This window comes from Calonectris borealis, chromosome 2 (assembly GCF_964195595.1).
Source record: "Calonectris borealis chromosome 2, bCalBor7.hap1.2, whole genome shotgun sequence".
NCBI lineage: Eukaryota > Metazoa > Chordata > Aves > Procellariiformes > Procellariidae > Calonectris > Calonectris borealis.
This window is the reverse complement of record NC_134313.1, coordinates 163,960,778-163,982,462: the sequence shown is the minus strand read 5'-3', so window position 1 is coordinate 163,982,462 and position 21,685 is coordinate 163,960,778. Positions and strand designations below refer to the sequence as shown.

The following is a 21,685-nucleotide window of genomic DNA, read 5'->3' as shown; positions in this document are numbered from 1 at the left end:
TACTTGCCATCCAACAAAAAAAATGAACACCATCAGATGCCATTTTACTCCCCCACCCCCAATATTAGCACAAATACAACTACAGCAACTAGTGCAAAAATTTAGGTCGTAAAACACGTACTGCAACTAAGCTGCTGCATTCCCATCTGCATCTCAATTTTCTATGATTCTCCTTCTATAGGCCACCTCATATAGAAGCATTCTGGACAGTAAGTTTTGGCCTAACAGTCACACTCTTAATTTTACTTACATCTTACTCTTCTGAATACAGCATTCTACATCCCTTCCACTCGGCTTTAAAATTAGGCATAAAACTAGGTTTTCATTAAGTCTGAAAGGCTAGTAAGGCAACTGCTTCCTTTCAAAATTCACATACTACTTTAAACTGGTCACAGGTTTGCTATTAGGCCTTATCTTTTGACAGATCCCTGAACTGCTCTCACCCACCCAGCTTGAGTACTCACAGACAAAGCCTTAGTTTTAAAGCTAAATTAATTGAGAGACAAAGTGAAACAGAAGCTTGAAAACCAGGAAAAAAAAAAAAAATCAAAAAAAATTACCAAACATTCTGAAGAACTATCTTATTGCAGTGTTTTAGAAGACTCATACACATATTTAGCCTAATCAATTGACTCCAAATAACACTACGTTACACTGTTAAAATTGCAAAGGAGTCTCAAAACTGAGGGTGTTTTTTTTTTTAACCTAAACACCCTTTTCAGATACCTAAATTTATAAGGTGTTTAAAATAGCTTTTAAAATGGCTTAACTATTAGTGATTCAGCAGGTTTTAGGATCTCCTATCTAGCAGTAACAAGCTTTACGTAAAAAGAAATATGTAAGTCGGTAACTTTCTAACTCTTCGTAAGTATGAAATGAAGGCCTAACTAAAAATAGTTAAACATTGTGAGGAAAAAAAGCTACAAGTTAGCAACAAAACCCTTGCACCAAATATTCGTATTTAATCATGCTCAGGATTCACAAAGACGCAAGTATTTCATTGCAATTCAAACTCTGTCTGGACTCCTAAAAAAAAAGCTTAAAAAATCCAATTGTTAAGAGCTTCCTTTTCTCACACACAGAAAGCTTAAAATAAAAGGTGTTACTTTTTCGGACCAGTCCCACAACTGTGGAAAGCATGCTAGTAACCAAGAAGCTGGCTTATTAGCATACCGGCTTAGATATTTTTCACAGAATGACTCAGCCTACTATTTTCAAAGTTTTCCTTAAATATTTGTCCTACATTTTACAATAGCAGTTACCAACTACAAAAAACCCACATCCCATGAAGTCTTAGCCACTTTAGAATACTGAGCATAGAGATTAGCTATGCGTCCACATTTGCATCCACTAATCTAATCCCTTCTGAAAATGAAAGCTCAAGATATTCAATACGGATCTTTCAGAGGTAAACGAATGCTTTGTGCAAGTTCGAGAAAAAACATTCATGCTTCTCCACAGCACAGTTTAGTGCTTGCAAGATACAAAAACTTGCCAGGAGTTCCCCTATCAAGAACAGCACACACTGTTAAAACTGCAGCTCTTTATAGGACAGCTAAGAACAACGTAAGAGAGCAGCCACATAAGGAAAATCTAGTTTACAGCTGTCCGCTTTAAACAGATGTATGCATATCCATAAGGAGTAGAAGCTTTAGTTGAAAATGCTCGCACCTCGCTCTCAGTCTATATTTGGTATCGCAGACGTATTCGAGGAGAATAAGCGTTTCAAAGGGAGGAGGAGGGGATGCCATGAAGGTTGTCTTCCCTCCAGTCCCAGGGACCCTGGCTGACTGGAACTGCAGATTAAAAGCCCGCACCGCCGAAGCGGCCGCGGCCCGGGAGACGCAGGCATGTGCTGCCGACGGCTACGAGGCGGCGTGCGAGCCGGGCTGCAGCCACAGCCCGGGCTGCAGCCGCCGGGACAAAAGGACCGCAGAGGGACCGGGCCGGGGGGGGAAGGTCGCGACCCGCCCTGCAAGGACACGGCCGGCGCAGGCGGCGGCACAGCGGCCGGCCCGGGCACGGCGCAGCCCCCTCCCCGGGGCGGGCTCCTCGCCGGGGCGTGCTCCTCGGGAAGGGATACCCCGCTCCCTTCCCTCTGCCCTGACCCCGCTGGGTGTGCGGGTGTCCACCGACCCGCCCCCGGGCCCCCCCTTCCTTGAATTTTTACCTTCATCTTCGAGCTCTAGTTTCTCCAGCATCCCTTCGGAGGCGGCCGGGAGCTGAGAGGGAGCCGGAGCCGCTGCCGCCGCCGCCGCCTGCGGGAGGGAAGAAGGAGAAGGAGATGAGCATCCAGGCGCGGACTCACCGGCCCCGCGGCGGCATCGGAACAGCCCGGCGCGGCGGAGGAGGAGGAGTGGCGGCGCTGAGGGGGCGGCTGGCGCTGTTCCCGCCGAGCGCTGAGGGGAGGGAAGGCGGGACGGCGCTGAGGCCGGGCGACGGCGGCGGCTGCCCCTCGGCCTCCCACACACGCACGGCTCGATGTGCGCTGCCTCTCACACACACACCGCACACACTGAGGGGGGAGGAACCGGGACTCGCCCTTCCTCCCCCCTCTCGCGGCGGCTGCGCCCAGCCCATTAACCCTACGGCCCCCGGGCTCCCCGCGGCCGTGCCTCCCGGAGGCGCCGCCTCTCTCCTGCACGGAGGGAGCAGGCGTTGGCGGGCCTTAGGCGCACGGGGGGCCGGACGCCCTTTCGCAGGACAGCGCGTCCCGCCACACCTCGCCGCCGCCTCTCCCCCGCCCCCCCCCTCCGGTGGAGGGATTGGTACGTTCCATTTTGCTGCAGTCAAGCCCGTTGGTAGGCAGCGGGAGGGGAAGGTAACTACCACTTCCGCGCGCAAAAGGGAGGAGGGGGAGGAGGGAGAGGTTTTCTGCCCTAGGAGCTCTGCCAGGCCAAGCGCCTTTCGCAGCCCGCTCTTCAGGCTCGGCTGTTCAGCTGGCTGCTTTGCACTAGACCGGTGCAAGAGGAAGGCGGAGGGGAGGAAAGTCCTCCGCTCCCCCCGCGAGACGAGGTTGGTATGGTCCCGCGCGTTCACCTGCAAGGCAGCGGCGGGGAAACCGACAGTTCCACTGCCCTCCCGGGGGGGGACGGAGAGGGGTGGGTGTTGAAGGGGGTTTCCCCGGTGTGTGACAGGGAGCTCCCGGACTGGGCCGAGCCGCCATCCCGGGGTACCCGCTTTGGGAACAGACGCGCTCGTTTCCATTTAAAACGGTCGAGAAGTTACAATTCAAGATTAGCCCGAATGTCGGCGTCTTCCGTGTAAGTCGCGCGGCTCTATCAAAGCTGGTCGCTAACCCTCGGAGCAGTCTCCTGAGGAGGAGGGAGGCGGCCTTGCGGCTGAGCGCCCTCCTCGTAACGGGCTTCAGCTCAGCCAGAAGTTAGCGGGGACTTGATCCAGGGATTAGTGACTGAAATTCTAGTTTACATTGTGCAGCAGATCAGATTAGATGATCCTACTTTAAAAATCACTGTTGAAGAACCAAAAAAAAAAAAAAAAAAAAGAATTGACTGCCCCACCATTGCTGTCACTACAGACTGGTATTTCAGAGCTGTTCTCAACAGCGCTGGGTGTGAGAGGGCGTAACACCCTGAGCTTGCCCTCGAGCACCTGAGCACATAATGCTGACAGCCCAAACCACTTGCTGTTACCAGTGTCTGAAGGATGGAGTTTACACCATGGGAGGCTTCTGTTTACCAAGAACGGGATTTATTGCACCCAGCTTTACAAGTCTGCATCTGGGCTTGTAAGCCACACTATAGCAGAATCAATGGAAATAAGGAAATATTTGAAATAGATTTATCATTTAGATTTATTTAGACAGTGAGATGGGATAAGCTATAGCTAGGCTTCCTTAACTATAATGAACAGGTCCTCACTGACTGTTTAGGAAGCCCAGCAGGACCAGTTCGGACATGGATGCTGTAGAGGTGGATAAACAGATTATTTCTTTGGCAATGGCAACAGATCTTGTGGGCAGACATGCATGCATGGTGCTCTGAAGGAGTTACAGAAGCCATTTAAAATCTGTTGGTCCCTAAGGAGAGGCTCAAGCTTCAAAAGTTCAGCAAGTCCTTCAAGGAGGGAAGGTTGAATAGATCTAGGATAGCACAGTAATGTGCATAGAACATAGGAAAGTATGAAAGATAATAAGAATTAAAGCTGTGATGGGAGGAGAGAGCCAAAAATTATGGGAAAACAGAAAGCTGTTTGTCATTTCTCAAGTTCAGAGAAGTTTCAAGCCAGGAAGCTAACTGTTGGTGACAGCTTCTTTTTCCCAAGCTGCCTCTGTCTAGGGACACTTTTAAGGGTAGACGAGGAAGTTAACAATATCCAGTTCTTCTTTACTGTAAAGATCCTTTGGAAAGAAAATCCTAAAATATTTCATTCCTAGTCGTATTTTTAAAAGACTTCTAGGATTTCAATAAATACTCTTAACTGACCAGCCACAGAAGATACCAAAGCAGTTCATATTAATTTATAATATTTTCAGCCTACTAATTAAAATGCTTTGGAAGCTTTTAATTATGTCTGGGAGCTAGCTTTAAAAGCTCTAAATAATTTATCTTCATTATCATGTATCTCGATATTGATACGAGTTTTTAACCTCTTTTGCTAACCAAAAGAAGAGAAGAATAAGATGACATATCTGATTGGAAATAACTGTCATGATTTTGTTTTTTTTTTTTAAAAACAACAAGTATTTATTCCCCATACTTATCTAGTAAGCACCAGCCATGAGGACATACAACTCTGAGGTTGGTTGTAGCTGGAAGTGACACTGAATCTTCAAAGTTGCATTGCATTTCACCTGTTACAAAACACGGATATGTTTATAAGAAGTCTGTTAAGCCTATTATTTCATGCAATGAACTACACTGCACTGTGAACCTCAGAGCTTACTGCAAGATCACGGTTTTGCAGTGACAGAATCTACATCCAGACCAAGAGTACTATGAGAAACTCAAGATGATATAAAGGCAGTAATTTAATACATAACAGAGATTTGTAATGGAAACATTATAGCTATCTTGTAACATCCATACTGCTCAAAAAAAACCCAAAGGAAATTGAGAAGTAAAGGCTGAAACTCCCATCCCTCACTCTGCCTGCAGTCTCACAATTTGTTTAAACCAATTTTGGAACAAGCTGCTGATCATGGTGTTCATTTTGCTCCCCGCTTTGCATTCTAGCTCCTTTTGGCTTGTAGGCAACACAGTGAGTCAGAACAGGAAACTGATGCAGCTGAAAACCAAACGGACCAAAAGAAAAGATTGGTTTTTATCCAAATCAGTTCCTCATCCAACTCACTGCGCAGTTGTACCAGCTAGCACTGGCACAAGGAGTGCCAAGGGCAGGAGTGACAGTGGGACCACACTTTCTGGAAACAACTCACTCTTAAGTCTGCTTAAATCAGTGGTAAAAACACCGTTGTGTTCTTTGTGAACTACTATCTACTAGCGTTAGATAAATTAGCAGATATTTTCAATGGTCTTAGGTATTGCTTTTCTCTACAAACTCTGCATGTCATGTTACAAAAGGATAACTGGTTAAAGATAGGGAAAAGATCTGTCTTTCAAAGGACCTATAATTCCCCCCAAGATGATATTATATATTAAAACATTTCAATATCTGTTTATTGTGATTATTTATTCTACTGCCACAGGAGTTTTCTATTAAATATAACCAAGGGATTTGTCTAGATTATAGTTTAAATATTTGCTATCAGAGCATGTCAGGTAACCTGTTTTAACTGTTTGAGATACCCAATGTGACAAGACCGTATATGGTTCGTATACTGAATACTGCTAAGCAAAATAAATTTTATATATAAAAGTTTAGAAGAGAAATATAGGCAAAACCAAAACTGCCTGAACACATTTTTTTCTTTGCTAGGTTTCAATTCGGTTTTTACAGGGGCATTACTTATGCCAAAAAACATGGACCTACGACGTAATGCTAATACAGAGGCTTAATACAGCACTGCCAGCAATCTTTGTAGAAGCAAAGTAAAACAACTCAAGGTTGATACAACAGCAAAAGTCATAAAAAGGTGATGTAAACAAAAGAGGCTTTAGGACTTCTGGGAAGACTAGAACGTAAATTTTAATAGGTAACTGTTTACTTTGTCCCTGCCTGTTTTCTTTAGCTTTCTAGAGTACAGGGAGTTACTAATACTCTGTAGAAGTAAAATCAGTCCAAATTATATCTGCACTTATAATGAACACGTTAAAACCTATCTGATAATCTAGGAGTCCTTTTAGTCCTATATCCTATTGAAGGAATCCCATTATTTTCATAAGAACACGCTAAGTATTTAAATTGTAGGGTTGGTTCAGGGATGTCAACAGCAATTAACATCCGCAGAAGATTATTTTTGATGTAGTTTCCTGCCATCTTGCCTCCCTGAATTAGCAGGAATGCATCCATTGGGATAGGGATCTATCAGTGGCAGTCATCAGACCAGCTATATCAAAATGCTTTAAACGAAATTCAACTCGCTTGAGCTTAGACACCTACTGTGTAGCTTTTCACATTGAACGGGTTACCCTAGCCCACTACTTTTGCAGTCAGTGGAGAAACAAACATTTCTAGGACATCATTCACAGGGCCTATTTTAGACAACTACTTGGAATAAAAGCATGCTGGACTCCAGTCACTGTACTGACTAGATCTCTACATCTCCATTTGATCAGGTTCCTTCTGCTGAGCATAGCTATCTGTAACGGAAGGTGGGGGGAGAGAGCCAAGAAACTATAAACTAGTCAGTGTAACTTTGATTCCAAGATGGATAAGAGAACAAATACACCCATTTTAAGTAGTTGGAGGAAAGAAAGATCGTCAGCCAACATGTATAAACAATGCGAAGCCAATCTCAGTCACTTTAATAACAGGCTAGAAGTCTTGTGGTAAGCAGATGCAACATGAGTTAACAGGACTTTTGACACTATCTTGCATGACACTCATGTAGCAAGCCAGATGGTCTAGATGAAACGACTGCTAAAGGTCACAACAATATTCACAAGAAAGGTAGTAAGATTTCTTTATCTAACTGGAAGGGTTTAAGAGAGGGTTCCACAGAGGTCTGTGTTCTATCATTCAGTTCTATCATTCAGTTTTTTCACTGATGACTTGATGCAGGAATAATGAATAATGAATAACCTGATCGCATTTTCAAATGACTCAATGCTAAGAGATGCTGCTCTTTTAGGGATAGCCTTAGAACTTAAAATAATCTTGAGAATTGCTGCAATGTTTTCAAAAACAGGATGCATTTTGACATGAATAAGTAGAGCACGTTACACAATAATCAAATGCAAAAATAAAATGGGAAAGGATTGGCTTGCAGCAGTCATGCAAGGAAAAGACCTGAGAATGAAACTAAATGTCAGACAACAATATCAGATTCTTGGGAAAAAAATCACACTGTCTACAAATGTGTCATAGGTAAGACACTGAGAATCTGTTCTACACATTCCCTGGTTAGATGCCAGCTAGGATCCTGCATTCAGTTTTGGGCACTGAACTCGAGAATGAACCAAGAGAGTCCAAAGAAAAGCAACAACAATGATCTAGAAGTTCAGAAAACATGACCCATAAAGAAGGACTTGAAAACCTCCCTTAGTCTAGAAAGAAAAAAAAAGGACTGAAGGAAAATGTAATAACAGCCTCCAAATATAATGTGTTTTTGCAAGAAGGAAAGTGATAAACTATCTTCTGGGACCATGGGATAAGGAGTTATCTACTTAGCCTTTAGCCAGGAAGTCTTAGGCTGGACTTTGGGGAGAACTTTCTGAACGTAACAATAGTGAAGCACCAGCACACTTTGCTGAAAAAAACTGTAAAATCTCTGTCACGGGAGTTTTTAAGCAACAGGTTAAAAAAAAAATTTTGGGGGAATTATTTACATATAATTGATTGTGCTGTGGGGGGAAATTAATTTTTAATGTCCTTTCCAGACTCATTTTCTTTTGTTTCTATTTTTGCCCAATCTTTAGAAAAATATATTTAGTCTTAGTATGAGGATTCAATGAGAAGTCTTTATATGTATGTTTTGTACAAAAGCCAGTTTACTAACAATCTAATACAAATGTAAATTTGCTTTGCCCCCCCAAACAAGTAGCCTTAATTCTAAATTAGAAAAATTCTAAAGCAAATACTGTTTGAGTAATAATAAAGATTACGTATTAGTCTTTGATGACCGGGTAGGAATAGAAAGAACAACCTAAAAAAAGAAATGCGGGTGCAAATCAGAAGTCTGCATGGAACAGACTTATTCAAGCATTGCAACAAAAACCATTACCTGTGCTTTATTTAGAAATAAGCATTTCCAGGTAAATTCAAAGCTGCCTTGATCAAAGCTTTTCCTGACTTTCCTACTCCTCCTTTCATTCTGATCAATGAAGGCAGTGACACAATACTGATATGCTAGGAGTGCCACCTGCACAGCTCATAATGCAGCAGTAAAACTGAATGCCCTTCGAAGTACTTCAGAAGAAAAAAAAAAAGCTACTTACCTTATAAAACCTAATGGATTGAAGAGCAACAAGAAGGAATTCCCATCTAAATGCAAATCAAGGCAAACCCATTTTGAATGCAAGAGTAAACTACAAATGGTAATTTTCCCACCATTTGCTAGTGCTCCTTACTACAATTACAGTTCTATACAACTCAAGTAGTTAACAGCTCTTCTCCTGATGAGCTGTCAATGAACAACTTAGAATTTTTCCAAATATATGTCATAGATACGCTTATTCTGTTGCAATCTGTTTGAGCAAAATTAATTTAAAACACTTGCTGCTTATTTTTGGCTTCATTTAGTTCATGAAGTGGAAAAAGACAGAAGTTATCAGGAAAAAAGGTTTCATCTGCTGGTTAAACTGTAAATTAAACTCCTACTTGTTTTCTGCTTGAGTATAACTGATACCAGTGGTTTACAACAGCTGAGAACACTAGAATCAGTGAGGCTCAGATTAGGATCCCATCCCTTCTGTATTTAAAAATGCTAACTGCTTGGTGAAAAGGCTGGGATGGCAGTCCAAGAGTCTGTTAGGTGGTTAGAGAACATGGTCAGTCCCAGTGAAGAGCTCTGGGCCTGGTTCTGATACAAAGTCCTCCTTACCTCGAAAATCTCGGAGTGAACAGAGCAGCTGTGCAGGAATTGTAGTTTCTACCATTTATTCTAAGGAATCTGTTCCAGCACCAAACAAACTAGTAAGGAAGGGGATGTCTCATACAAAATACTGGATTCAAGTTTTTTCTTCCTGTACCTGGAAGGAATGCAATAAAATTTGCTCTAGTCTTAAAAGGCTTTTGAAATATTAGATGCTATAATCATGTCAGTGTGTAGCATGTATAAATGAAGGTGGTGACAACTCAGAGATTACAATTTGTTTAGAACACAGTAACCAAATTCCATAACAAAACCTGGCATAGAAAATGTACTCTGTATTGACATTGTATGTTCTCCACCGGATCCCTACTGGTGTCAGTTCGGTGCTCTGTCACTAATCTGTAAGACCCTCAATGAATTAGAGACACAACTGTCCTGCAGCAGGTATGAAAGTGATGAAGCAAGGGTATATATTCTATGTATCTTTCTAATACTGTATGGTGAGTTTAAAGGTGGCTCTAATGGTTTCATTTTAAAACAGCTCAAACGGAGTTTGCCATTGGATAAGAACTATAACCCTGAAAGGATTTTTTTTCTTCAGCCCAATATCATCAGAATACGAATTGCCCAGTGGTCCTAAGCAGGAGTCTTTTGACATGGAATACAGATCAACTATATATTGCTTTTACATTTTAGAACTAGTAACTAGCCTCCCACTGCAGGTATCCTCCCACATAACAGTAGCTATAATATTAATTACTTTACAGAGTTAATTATTAGTGATAAGCAGTCACAGTTGGGGATCTTTAGTAGGTTAAATGGATAACATAAATACAACAACAATCAAATTTAGCCAAATCCTAAAAAAAAAAAAAAAAGGAATATAGGAGTGCATTCAGCGCTAGGAAAAATGATGAAATGGACACCTTGCATTTCTACTAAATCTTCACTGCGATTACAGTACTGAGTATTGAAATCTGTTTACCCTGAAGACATGTGAACTGAATGTGCAGAGTGATTTCACATTTTTGGTGGAGAGCCCTTCCTAAATATTTCTGTATGGAAATGAACTTGCAGTTTAATCCCAGTGAGTTCTGTCACTGACTTAATTGAGAAACAGGATAGATTTACAAAACTTCCTTTGCTCTAACACCAGAAACAAAGAACTTATTTTATACACAGTGTCCTGCAGCACCTCACTTTGAGAAAAAAAATGGTACCAGTGACAGAAGAGTTAAGCGCTTCTAAAAAACAAACTTCAAAGGAAGTAAAAGACCAAGGTATAGTCTAGATCACCTGCTAAATTCTTCCAGGGAAGTCGAGGCAGAAGTGGAGAAGAGGCAGGATTTGTTTACATAACCTCTAATCTCTAGCTGTGTGTCTGATCCTGTATTACTCTGCAACTCAGATAAGGCAGAGTTTTGAGTCAAGAATATCAAAAGCATTCTCTACATAAGCTTTTGTGGCCAATATTCATTCCTCAGATTACTCATGTAGAATATACGTGGAGCCCGAATCAGTATTATCAGCGTGACACATTATTAAACAAACAACCTAACAATTTAAATTCTGTCCTTTTGAACACAGGAGTTCAAAAATGTTAAGTACTTGTGAGGAACTAACCTGACTTTGTTAAGAATACTGATGTTACAGCGTGCTACCTCATTCTGCAAACACAGGGATGCCACTTACTGTTTTAATCTATTCCGGAGTTTTTAAGTGTTCGTCTTAAATGTTTGTTATCGTATATGCTCGAAAAGATATACTTTAGCTGTTTTCACACATATGCTTGAGTGCTCCTTAGTCTCTTTGTAATAGGACCTACCTTTTATCACACTGAGGGGCATGGTTGAGGGCAAGGGGAAATTATCGGTGGAGAAAGCTGCAGTAATCAGGTAATAAGCATGATCACAGTAGATATTTTGTTGTGACAAACATACATTTAAAAAAACTCCAAAGGACAGATTAAGATAATACTAATGGTAAAAACAGGTAAGCATGCACTAATTTGAAGTGAATGGAAAAGAAGAGTAAGCGTGAGCCCACATTTCCATGGGTCTCATTCACTGGCATTGAATACAGGATTATTTCTGTTAGTTAAGGTTAAGCACTTACTTAAGTACTTTAGCTGGATTGAGGCCAGAGTACTGATGAGTAATCTGCAGAACAGAGGCCACTGAGAATAACAAATAAAAAAATACTCAGGGCCAAATCTGATTTAAATAAACACATTTACTATACACCATTTCACTTTCTTCATCTTAGTGTTATATTTCAAAGCGTTGGTCATGGATAGTGACTTCACTGTGCAAGCATTACACCAGCTTTCAGTGATGATATTTTTTAAACTTAAAAAGAAACACCTTTTCCCTAACAAAGCCTGAAGTTAACTGATGCCACACTTCAGGCTTGAGTAAACTGCAAAATTCTAGTAACTTAATAGCCTACCGTTAAAATGTAATTTTCATGATCATCATCAGTTTTGAAAGGCTGGAAGTAGATCTATTGAACCTAGACGTTAGCAGGATGATGCAGGTCAGAGTTACAAGGATGGTTTACTGAAAAATAGAGACAACCTTCAGCTCGGAGCTGAATCACCCACAATCTATACAAAACTTCTTCAAGAAATTTATGTAGACCTGGACTGAACAAATAATTCACTCTGTGGCTCGAGCTGCACTAAGAAGCAGGTAACTGCAGGCTAAATGTGGAGCAAATGAGCTGTGCTATAGGTGGCCACTTTCTGCAGAGCTTATCATGACTGGGCTTCTCAATACTCAATAGGATTCCAGAAGGAGTATTTGAAAGCTATCTCAAAGAGGCAGGCAAAGATAATGAAGTATTTTTCAGTGCAGTTCTAAGAGGACATTAAACACCTGAGAAGGACTACCTCATAGCACTAAGGGGCTGTGTTGCGTTAGATTTCAAGCCCACCCCACAGCTGACAAACTCTAGGCATGAGTGCCATCAGTGGCCCCACTAAAGCTTGTGAAGTCTGTTATCTCAGAGTAGCTACTATTATGCATAGACATACCAATATATTAATAAACAGACCAATATATTAGTAAATGTCCTTCAACACACAGCCTATGGTTGACCTGTAATCTCCAAATAAATTAATTTTTGACAAAAAGCTGGTTTTCAGATGGCACTGAATCTGTGTAGCTTGAGGAACCTAACCCTCTTCCTCAATTACTTCCAGGTCTGCTGCTGATCACTCCAGGCCTAATTTTTGTGCACTGCTTCTTTTTTATTGTTAGGCACAAAAGAAATCTGCAATGACAGCAACATGCAATGGATATCTTCCTTCTGTCATGCATGCTTTCCCTTTTGACAGCCTCTTAACTATATACTTCCATCATTTCAGGTACACTACAAGTGAAACCACATTGTCCTCTGTACTGGTTCTATGGTTTGACACCGCCTGGAAGGACTGAAGCAAGGACTGTGCTAAGCAGGAAGCATATCAAGTCTGAGCTAAATGTTTTGTGACTACAAACAATATCATAAAGAGACATGGAAATACTGGTAAGGCTTTTCCCTGTATTCCAGGAAGCTGAATTGAAAAAAATTCAAATTAGTTCCACGCCAAGGACCAGGTATACACCTCCAGCAAGCCTGCCGCCATGCTCATGTTACTGCAGAGCTCGTGGAGATGCAGATACAAAAGTGTATTCATGGGCAGTGGATGCTTATAGTGTGGATATGGCAAACACTGGGTTCACAAGCACATAAGCTTAGATACAGATTCAGTCTGTAGTTAAATGTCCACAAAGAGCTGAAATTATTTCTTGACGTGCTTCCTTAGGGTTTTTTGTTGTAGCTTATCTCAAAGCTCTCAGAATATGGAAATAAAACATTGCATTCAATATTCAACAGCCTGTTTGAGAAGACTTCCGTATTAACATGGAGTGGTACCTCCCAGTTAACAATGGTATGAAAGCAGACTGTTTAAATTGTCATTACAAGGTAAGGTAATATATTGAGTCATAAGAAAATCTAGCCTTTCTGAAGTAAATAGGAAAATTGGCACTGATTTCAGTAGAGTCAGGATTAAATTCTATTTACTGTACATTAAATTGTGTATAAGCCTTATGGAGATGCCTCTTTGCTTCTGAAGCACACTTAAGTAGCAGACTGGAAATCCAGTGTCAGTTTAACTTAAATGAAAAAAAAAGCAGTTTAATATTAAATTAAAAAATGCAGTCATTAGTTTGAGATTAAAGTGGTTGTTTCTGCCAAAATGGTCATATATCTCAAAGTTAATCATCTTTTGAGACAAAGAATGTCATCTTTTGAGATAAAGAGTTCTCAGAGCTTTGGACCTTTGTATCAGGGAGACTACCTGTGTCCTGTGCTGTCTGCCAGAGAAGGAGCCAGTGAAAGTGCTCACGGAGGAGTGAGGCAGTGCAGGAGGGAAAGTGCTGCTGGCTGGGCAACCACAAGAGCACTCTCTAACCTTGGCCATTTGGGTTAAGTGTTGCAGTTTCAGCTGGGTTGTTCTCAGGAGATGCCCAAGTAACGCCTTGTGAGGGACAGTATGGGACATTCCTGCAAGAAGGGGAGCTGATTTGGCTTTGACATTTCAGGGGTTGTTATATTCATTTTTAGTTTGTTTTGATGATATTTTAAGCTCTTGGGAAAGGCACACTGAGTTCGGAATAGATGCCTGGCTATGGATCTCTAGAAAAACAGTAAGTATTTATTTAAGGTTGTTAATAGGCTTAGGTAGACATTACATTGATTCATGGTTTTAAAGTCATTTCATGGCTAGTTATGGTAAAAACAAGTAAAAATGAGCAAGTCTACATTACAGTGCACAACATCAAGTTTTGGGCATGTGTGTATATATACTAATCCTTATATAATGTACAGGACAGTATGTCCTCTGATAATTCTTTGAAAAATATCAGTCCTTGAGAATGCCTGAACTGTTTTAAAGGAAGCTCTAAAATAAACATAGAACTCAGAAGAGCAGCCTACTTTACAGTGATCTTCTGTGTAAATTTTGATGTGCTCTGAAAACATGATAGCTTCCTATACATGCTTGCAGTCTGCAACTGTAAATTAAAATATAACACATGCTATCTATGGTTAACTTATCTTAAGCCACTTGCAGCTCCTGTTCTAGAAATATCTGAGTTCTGTAGAACTTTTTTCTGTATTTATCATCATAACATTTCTTTGACTTAGAGAAGCGTTACCCCATTTTTTTAATAAATGGGAAACTGAGGCACTGGGAGACCAAGTGACTTAGAGTTGCACAAGTGATCTCTGATAGGGCAAATGGTTGCAGCCAGCTCTCTCTGATCTCTAAAGCATGCCCTGGCACTATATTTTTCTCCTTTCTAAACTCTTGTTTTCCTTAAAAACTCTGCAACTGAAATGCTCTTTGAGTTCCAAGATTTCTTCTCTAAAACCGCAACAGCAAAATGCTTGAGGCCATGAGGAGAAGAAGGAAGGTTGAGGAAAGCATCCTTTTCTTCAAAAAGTAACCTCCATACCTGTAAAATCCTGAATGATGGAAGAAACTACTTGGTGACCGGTTTGTATTATGTCCTTTTGTACCATAGCCATGCTCGGTGGCATCTTGCTGCCTTTTTCTGAAGACATATTCCAGGAAAGAAAGTTGTGCACTCTCTGTGAAAACTATTCCTCGCAGTGCTCCCTAAGAAATCAGCTTTGGCTGATTCCTGTCCCTGCGTGCAACAGGTCTGTTGGGATGTACTCTTGTGCAGTCATCATCAGCATGCTCAAGTGAGGTGCTGGAGAGGAACCTGTCGTCGTCTTTCATAAGCCATTTCTTCATCAATAGCTGTTTCCATTTATGTAAGGAGCTGGATCCTGAGGCAGTACACATCACGAATGTTTCCAAGTAAATACCATCCCAACACCCAAAGCTTGAAAGGCCAAACACACAACAGCAGGAAGATAGCAATCTTGCAGCTGCTGTTCTCCCTGCCACTCAGTGATCACCTATTTTCTGTTGTCACCAGGAGCTCTCTTCTCCTCCGATTCCCAAGCTCTTTCCTCCACTTAGTCTTTTCTGAGCCTTTAATATTCTCCCCAACTTTTTTTTCCATCCTCTGTCTGTCCATCAGCTTCCTTTCTCATCTTCAGTACTTGTGCTAGTCATTTGTAAGGATTTTCATAGCCAATAAAAATTGTACAAAGACCCTGATCCAGCAAAGTGACTAGGCATGCACATAGCTTTAAGTGCTCTAGTACTGTTGACTCCAGCAGGACTACCAACATACTTAAAATTAACCACACATTTAAGTGCTTTCCTGGATCAAGGCCATCATCACATTGACATTAACCAAAACAAAACAGCACCTGAGATTCAGCAACATAAATACATAGCAACCTCAACCAAACTCAGTGCTGTAACCTTCAGGTTACCTTTCTTCAATGCCTTCTGTCATTGCTAGCGATGTTATGGCTACACTTAAAATACATTCTGCAAGCGTATACTGGAAGTAGAGCTTAGGAACAATCCTGTTTAAGCCAATGCTTTCTTACGGTTTTAGAATTTGCCTGGCCTGTTTTGCTAGATCAGGCTCTTGGACAATAAGGTCCTCAGGGCAAGAATCGTGTTTATTCTTCTGCTTGAATCATATGTGCTCATATACCACAAAATGGCAATTAGTAATTTTTTGTTCTGAGGTACAAGGAAGAAGACTTTCTACATACTGCAGATGCCCTGGCTTGTGCAGTTGTAAGTGAAAAAGTATGATGGATAAAAAATTCAAAAGTCTAAGGTATTAACCTTATCACTGGCAATTTACTGTAACCTTAAACATGCAAAAAGACTAAATTAAAACCTCCCCCCTTGAATTCTGCCCCCTCCCCTTCTTTTGCTGACTTCTGCCTCCATTACCTCTTCTTTTTTATTCTTCGTTGATTACTTCACTGGTTTACACTTCAGCTAATATGCCCCATATGGTAGGAGCCTTGTCCTTTGTTAATCATAAAATAAGATTATGCGTACCTTAGGCACTGTACAAATCATTATTGTCTTCCTACAAATGTCTTCCACATGGCCCCACCCTCAGTTCCAGCTGAGAATGCTGTTGTGAACAAGCTCAAAGAATAAATATTTTGCATTCATTTCACCAGCACAATGGAAACATTTTTCCAAACTGCTGCCAAGATGGTATCTAGTCCTCTTCTGAGTCAGCAGCCCATGCAGCTGACTTTCAAATGGCCAGACTTGCTTGATTGTAATCTTAAAAGAAAAAAACACAGACACAAGCTGTATTTTTAAAGAGCTGTATTGCTCTCCTCATGCACAAGCAGGTAGTGACACTATAAAATATGAAAGCTGGGGGAAAGAAGCTGTACAGAAGTGAGTGTTGTTTGTGATATCCCCCGTATTTCTCCCAATTTCAACAGTTTATTTCATCCAGTCAGAGGAAGGGACTGGGGAATGTTGTGAGGAAGTGAGAAAGGAATATCACTGCTTTATGTAGTCCACGTTCTTTTGGGATCAACCAGCTTTTCACATTCTTTAAAGCTCTGTTGGCCATTAAAGACAGTGTATCTAAAAATACAATATAGACAAAACCGGGCTAAAAGAGATGAAGATGGTGAGAAATTCATAGAGTTCCCCTCCATAAGCATTTTTTGCTTATTCTTAGCTGTATTTTCCCTAGAGGGAAAATATGCATGGTGCAACAGAACAGGTTCAAAAGTGTGCATCTCTCCTCCATTCTCATGGGAAGTCTTTGGTCTATAATCCCTACTGTTTTGTGAATAAACAGCCTCGATGGTAAATAATTCTTGTGTTCCAAAATTGCCCAGATATAGCTAGTAAGAAACTGTCAGCGATCCTATATTAAGCTGCAGCTTTACATTAAATCAGAGAGTATGTATCCGGCTTCTAATCGCTAATAGAGCTTCTCTTACGGGAAGTTCCGGTCTTCTAGCAAAATAACGGGATGCTTATTAAATTAAGAAGTCTAAAATGCAGAATTAAACTGTGCCATGAGAAATCAGTTCAATTGGTAAAACCAGGCTGTCAATCTTAAAGCACCCTCTTACGTCATGTTACTTATTCAAAAGATATCTATTTATATAGACACATGAGGCCAGATCCTTAGGTTTAGCCTTTTTATACCATGCATAGTGCAGGACTTAGGGTGATAAAAGTAACTTAGCTTTAAGCCACTAACTGTCTTCAGGATGCAGGGGTCATGATTTTGGTACCAATGTGTATCTTAAAAAAGACTCATAGATGCTCTAGTTTTAATTGCCTTAGCTACTTATAGCCTTATGAGAGCTGTCAAAGCAGCTGGGAATTGATTGGACTCAGCATTCTGGCTATTCATCCTTTCCACCTAGCCTTTCTCCTTCTAATCTAGGACTAGGAGGAACAGGAATTGTAGGACTTTATGCCATTAAAATAAGTTCTCCACTGACTGAATCCATAGATAGGTGATTAAATTATCTCTGTGGCTGCAGAAAAAGCCACAAGCTGACACAGACACACATTTCCTTAGGGCATCTTTATGCAATAAAATTTCTCTGCATCCTAAGATTGATTGCCATGAATCTGAACACTGCAATCAGAATACAAATACATTAGGAAACCAGTGTTTTGTAACTGAACATTTTTTCTTCTAAACCAAACAAGTAGCTTTAAAAAAAAGCAAATTAACCAATAGAAAATGGCTAGTAAGATGTTTGTTGCATATTTTAAATACTAAGAGGGGAGGAGAATACCAAATGTGATACAAAAGATAAGCCTAATAGGGAGAAGGTGAAGTGAGAGAACAGAATATTAATAAAATGGGAGCTGTAATTAAAAAGGAGTAGTGTGGTATAACTGAAGCTTTCTGTTTTTGTAATGTTCAGTTCCAAGTGAGTTTACTGGTTCATTTATTCTTTATGTCCCACTGAATCTCACTATGGACTTTCCAACCATATTAAATAATTCTCCTGTGGACCTACATTCAATTCAGTAGAGCCACCATGATGCTCTGTCAAAGGAGACTGAAATCAAATCGGGTGGGCTCAAGACATTTTTCCATTAATATGGTATCTAATCGTTATGTAGTTCATCAAAAAGCTATTCATTTACTACGTTTGCAACTAACTAGTTACATGCCAACCGTTGGACAAATATATACCATTTTTAAATTAAACACACTTTCACGTGGACAGCAACAGTTCCCACAGAGAGAAACGTTTAGACAACGATGGCTTGTTACAGCCCATAGGATCTATTAGAGAACAGGATCATCTCCCAGAAGAAAGGCTGGTATTAAGGCACTTAAAACTAGTCTGGACACAACAATACTGCAAGAGCTTTCTTCACTGGTAAATGACAGCCTTTCTGGCTCTAATTTCTGTGATCAGTTTACTGTGGTGTAAATCAAAGCTGAATCACAGTAATGTCTTGGCACTGTAATATATTGCCTTAAACCACATGAATGCTGAAATAGGGAGTTCTTGTACATTTGCAGACTGGATTCCTTTTTTCCCAGCCTGTGCTTTTTTTTTTTTTTTTTTTTAAGACAACATCAGAATCAAAGAACACTTTTCTGTTCTCTTCATCAGATTTAAATCTCTTTAATCAGCCAGCTAGATTATGGAGCTCTGATAGGTGGCATGGCTTTTTGGAGGGAGCCAAACTGAAGGACCTGCTGCACATATTCTGGTTCCCAGGCTCCTTGCCAGCAGCAGGGTGTGATGTAATAGCCTTTCTCGCTGAACAAGTTAACAACCCTGTTTTTGAGTTTACTACATTTTGGCTAAGAAACATCATGAATAGCCTTGCAGGGAAGTGCTACTGTTTAACACACAGGTAGCTGCAGAAACAATCTTGTTTCCCTCTCGGTATCTAGGACTGGAAGAGAGTCCCAGCTGTACGTTACATCTCTCCTCTTCCATATGCTGGAGCAGCAAGGACTGTGTAAAATGGATACAGACCAGACTCTTTCAATCCCTCCTGCGAGCTGTATCTGCAGTTTTAACAGGGCTTGCTCACACAAGCTTAGAGAAGTCTCAGACAACCTTCTCGCTGAGATGCCCTCTTTTTAAGAACGTTCTGGGAAATTACTCGGCTCAGAAGCTTTGTAAGCATGTTCTGCCTTTGTCACTTCTTCTGAGCAGAGGAAGCCCCAACCCTGTTTTTCACCATAAGAGAACTCAAAGGCAACTGCTCAGTTTGGAACTAGCATCTTCTTTCTCTGGCCTGGACTCTTCTCATGCCTGGAAAGGGGAAACCCGTAAAGGCCAGAAAATGATGTACTACAAAAATGCTTGTGTTTGCAGGAGACAGGGAATACTGCTATTTTCACAGTCTCTTATGCATCAGTGGAAGAAGAAAGGATGAAATGAAAAGGATACAACCACATTAAGCTCAACATACTGCATTCCACTTTAAAATACGGGCAAAGCAGAAACGGGGCAAACATGTTCGTTATTGAATTTGCAACCTCTCTACATTCCTTTCATGGTTAGTAATGTCACATTAGAGAAGAGTTATCATTTACCACTTACTGCCTGAACGTTACACAGTCCAAATAACACAAGGCCAAAGTACAGAGTCATGAACTGTACTGTGAAAAATCAAATTGCTCCCTCCCCATTTAATGCAGCGTACAGTAATCTTTTGGTACAACTTTGATCTTTTATCAGCTGAATTGCTCATTATAACCTTCTAACTCAACCTCTAGGAACACCTACACACCCAGAGGAAAGCCTGTAAGAGCTGCTGCAATGGTGTGTCACAGCCTCATCACATCTAGCTTTGGGCATCTAAGAGAAGTGCCTCAGTTAGAAATGCAACACCCGGAGTCACTCCCTTTATAATCAGTGCAAAAGGCTGTTCAGCCCACTGAAGATCTGATTCATCCACTGCAAATGCCTCTCTGTGGGATATAGAGACAACTAGAGCTACTACACTCCCAACTTAAGCAGCTCAGATAGGTTTCTAAAGTTAGGCGGGATAAATCCAGACCTTAGTGATTACCACAGACATCCATTTAGCATGAGGTTAATTGCTTAGGTTTGTATACTGTGTTGAGATGATACTCGCTGAAGGAAGATCTCCCTCTGTCAGGAACTGTCTCCCACTTTTTATTCACCTCACCAGAATCTAAGGCTTAAAAAATCACATCAAGATATACACTGTTCTAAGTGCTACTAAAACATGAAAGGTTTTGATTACCTCTGCTAGGAAATAAATATTTTTATTCTTTCCTCCATGCCTTCTCTCTTACTGGACAGATTTAACCACTCTGTGCCACAGTCTCAGACATATAAAAAACAAGTACACAATCAGCTTCAAATGCAGTTAATTATAAAAATGGGCTAAGATTAGTTCCAAGTCCTGATACTGCACCTTCCTATAGTTATCTGCTGTTCTGTGGTTTTTTTAAACGATAATTCCAGGCCTGGTCCAAGGGTTCCTCTGCTACTGCAATATATATATAACAATCATGAATGATTTATAATAGTTCTGGAATCTCACACATTATCATCACTAGTTAAACAATGTAATAAGTAAATGAGATTTAAGTTGACAGAGCCTTATAGATAAGAGTCAAATTCTCGTTTCAGGTGTCAACATTGAAGCTTCCCTGTCATTAAACTGATCATCTAACAGCATGGCCACTATGAAACCATTTATCATACAATTTATAGTGTGTTTTTAAGATAATTGGAATTGTTATGCCAAGAAATGGTGATCTAAGTAAACAAAAAATTGAGTTTGCCTTTTACAGATTTGTTTATGGCATGTGCATTGTGAAAGCATGTATTTATTTACACACAGCTCAGAATAAATTAAATGTTTGAGATACAGTACTCAAATCAAGAATGTTGGTCTACTGCAGTCATATTTGTAAAGGAATGCTAGGTAAATAACTTACAGGGATCGAAAGACACAACAGTCCTGAGTGAACACCTCTCAGCTTCAGATTCATGCCCTTCTGCAGAAACTTAGCCTTTCTCTCCTCTAACAGTTTCTCCTACTAGAAAAGCATGGCAAATCTCTTTCTCTGGTCTCTGCTGAAAATTAAACATCCAGGGCTTTGTTCCTCACAGATCTGTAGCTGCTGACATTTGTTCCCAAGTAAACCAAAAAACCTAATGATTCACTGGCAGCCCTGCACGCTCGCTGTTCTCAGATATAAATGAGTACAGAGGGTACAAAACAAAGATAATCAGGCGCTATACATCCTATGTATATTTTTTTATATATATATATATATATATATGTATTTCTGTATCTTCTGAACAGGAGATAATTGAGTCCAACATATTGAGTTTCCATCCAGGCTCTCCTTGTACATATATGCAACCACAACAGTTGATAAATACTTGCTGAGAATTCTGTTTCTTTATTCTGGCATCTTCTACTCAACTTCATATTGTCTGAATCAGCAAGTAATTAAAAACAAAACAAACTTTTCAGTCTTTCGGTCGGTGGAATGTGCTAAGATTATGTTGTTTCCTCATTTCTATTCTAACAGGTACAAAAGACTCCTCTGTAGCTGCATAACAGAGATAAACACATTCATATGCAAATAATAGGACTAATTGACTGAAACCTACCAAAAA

At 40.6% G+C, this 21,685-nt stretch overlaps 1 protein-coding gene and 1 long non-coding RNA gene across 4 annotated transcripts in view; one reads left to right on the top strand and one right to left on the bottom strand.

Moving 5' to 3' along the window:
* The window catches only part of PRKAG2 (protein kinase AMP-activated non-catalytic subunit gamma 2), a 233,615-nt gene that overhangs the window by 55,535 nt on the left and 156,395 nt on the right, over positions 1-21,685 (bottom strand). Inside the window, exon 5 of the mRNA XM_075144229.1 lies at positions 2,171-2,258. Within this exon, the coding sequence (XP_075000330.1) occupies positions 2,171-2,258 (88 nt within the window). The remainder of the gene's footprint in view (positions 1-2,170; positions 2,259-21,685) is intronic.
* Positions 2,319-20,663, top strand: LOC142079642 (uncharacterized). Of its 3 annotated transcripts, XR_012672739.1 has the most exons (4): positions 2,319-2,821; positions 12,483-12,643; positions 12,995-13,084; positions 19,798-20,663. It is a non-coding gene; the product is annotated as an uncharacterized LOC142079642 (long non-coding RNA). The 3 variants fall into 3 exon arrangements; XR_012672737.1 differs by lacking the exon at positions 12,995-13,084 and having other exon boundaries at positions 18,964-20,663; XR_012672738.1 differs by lacking the exons at positions 2,319-2,821; positions 12,995-13,084 and adding an exon at positions 2,869-3,015 and having other exon boundaries at positions 18,964-20,663.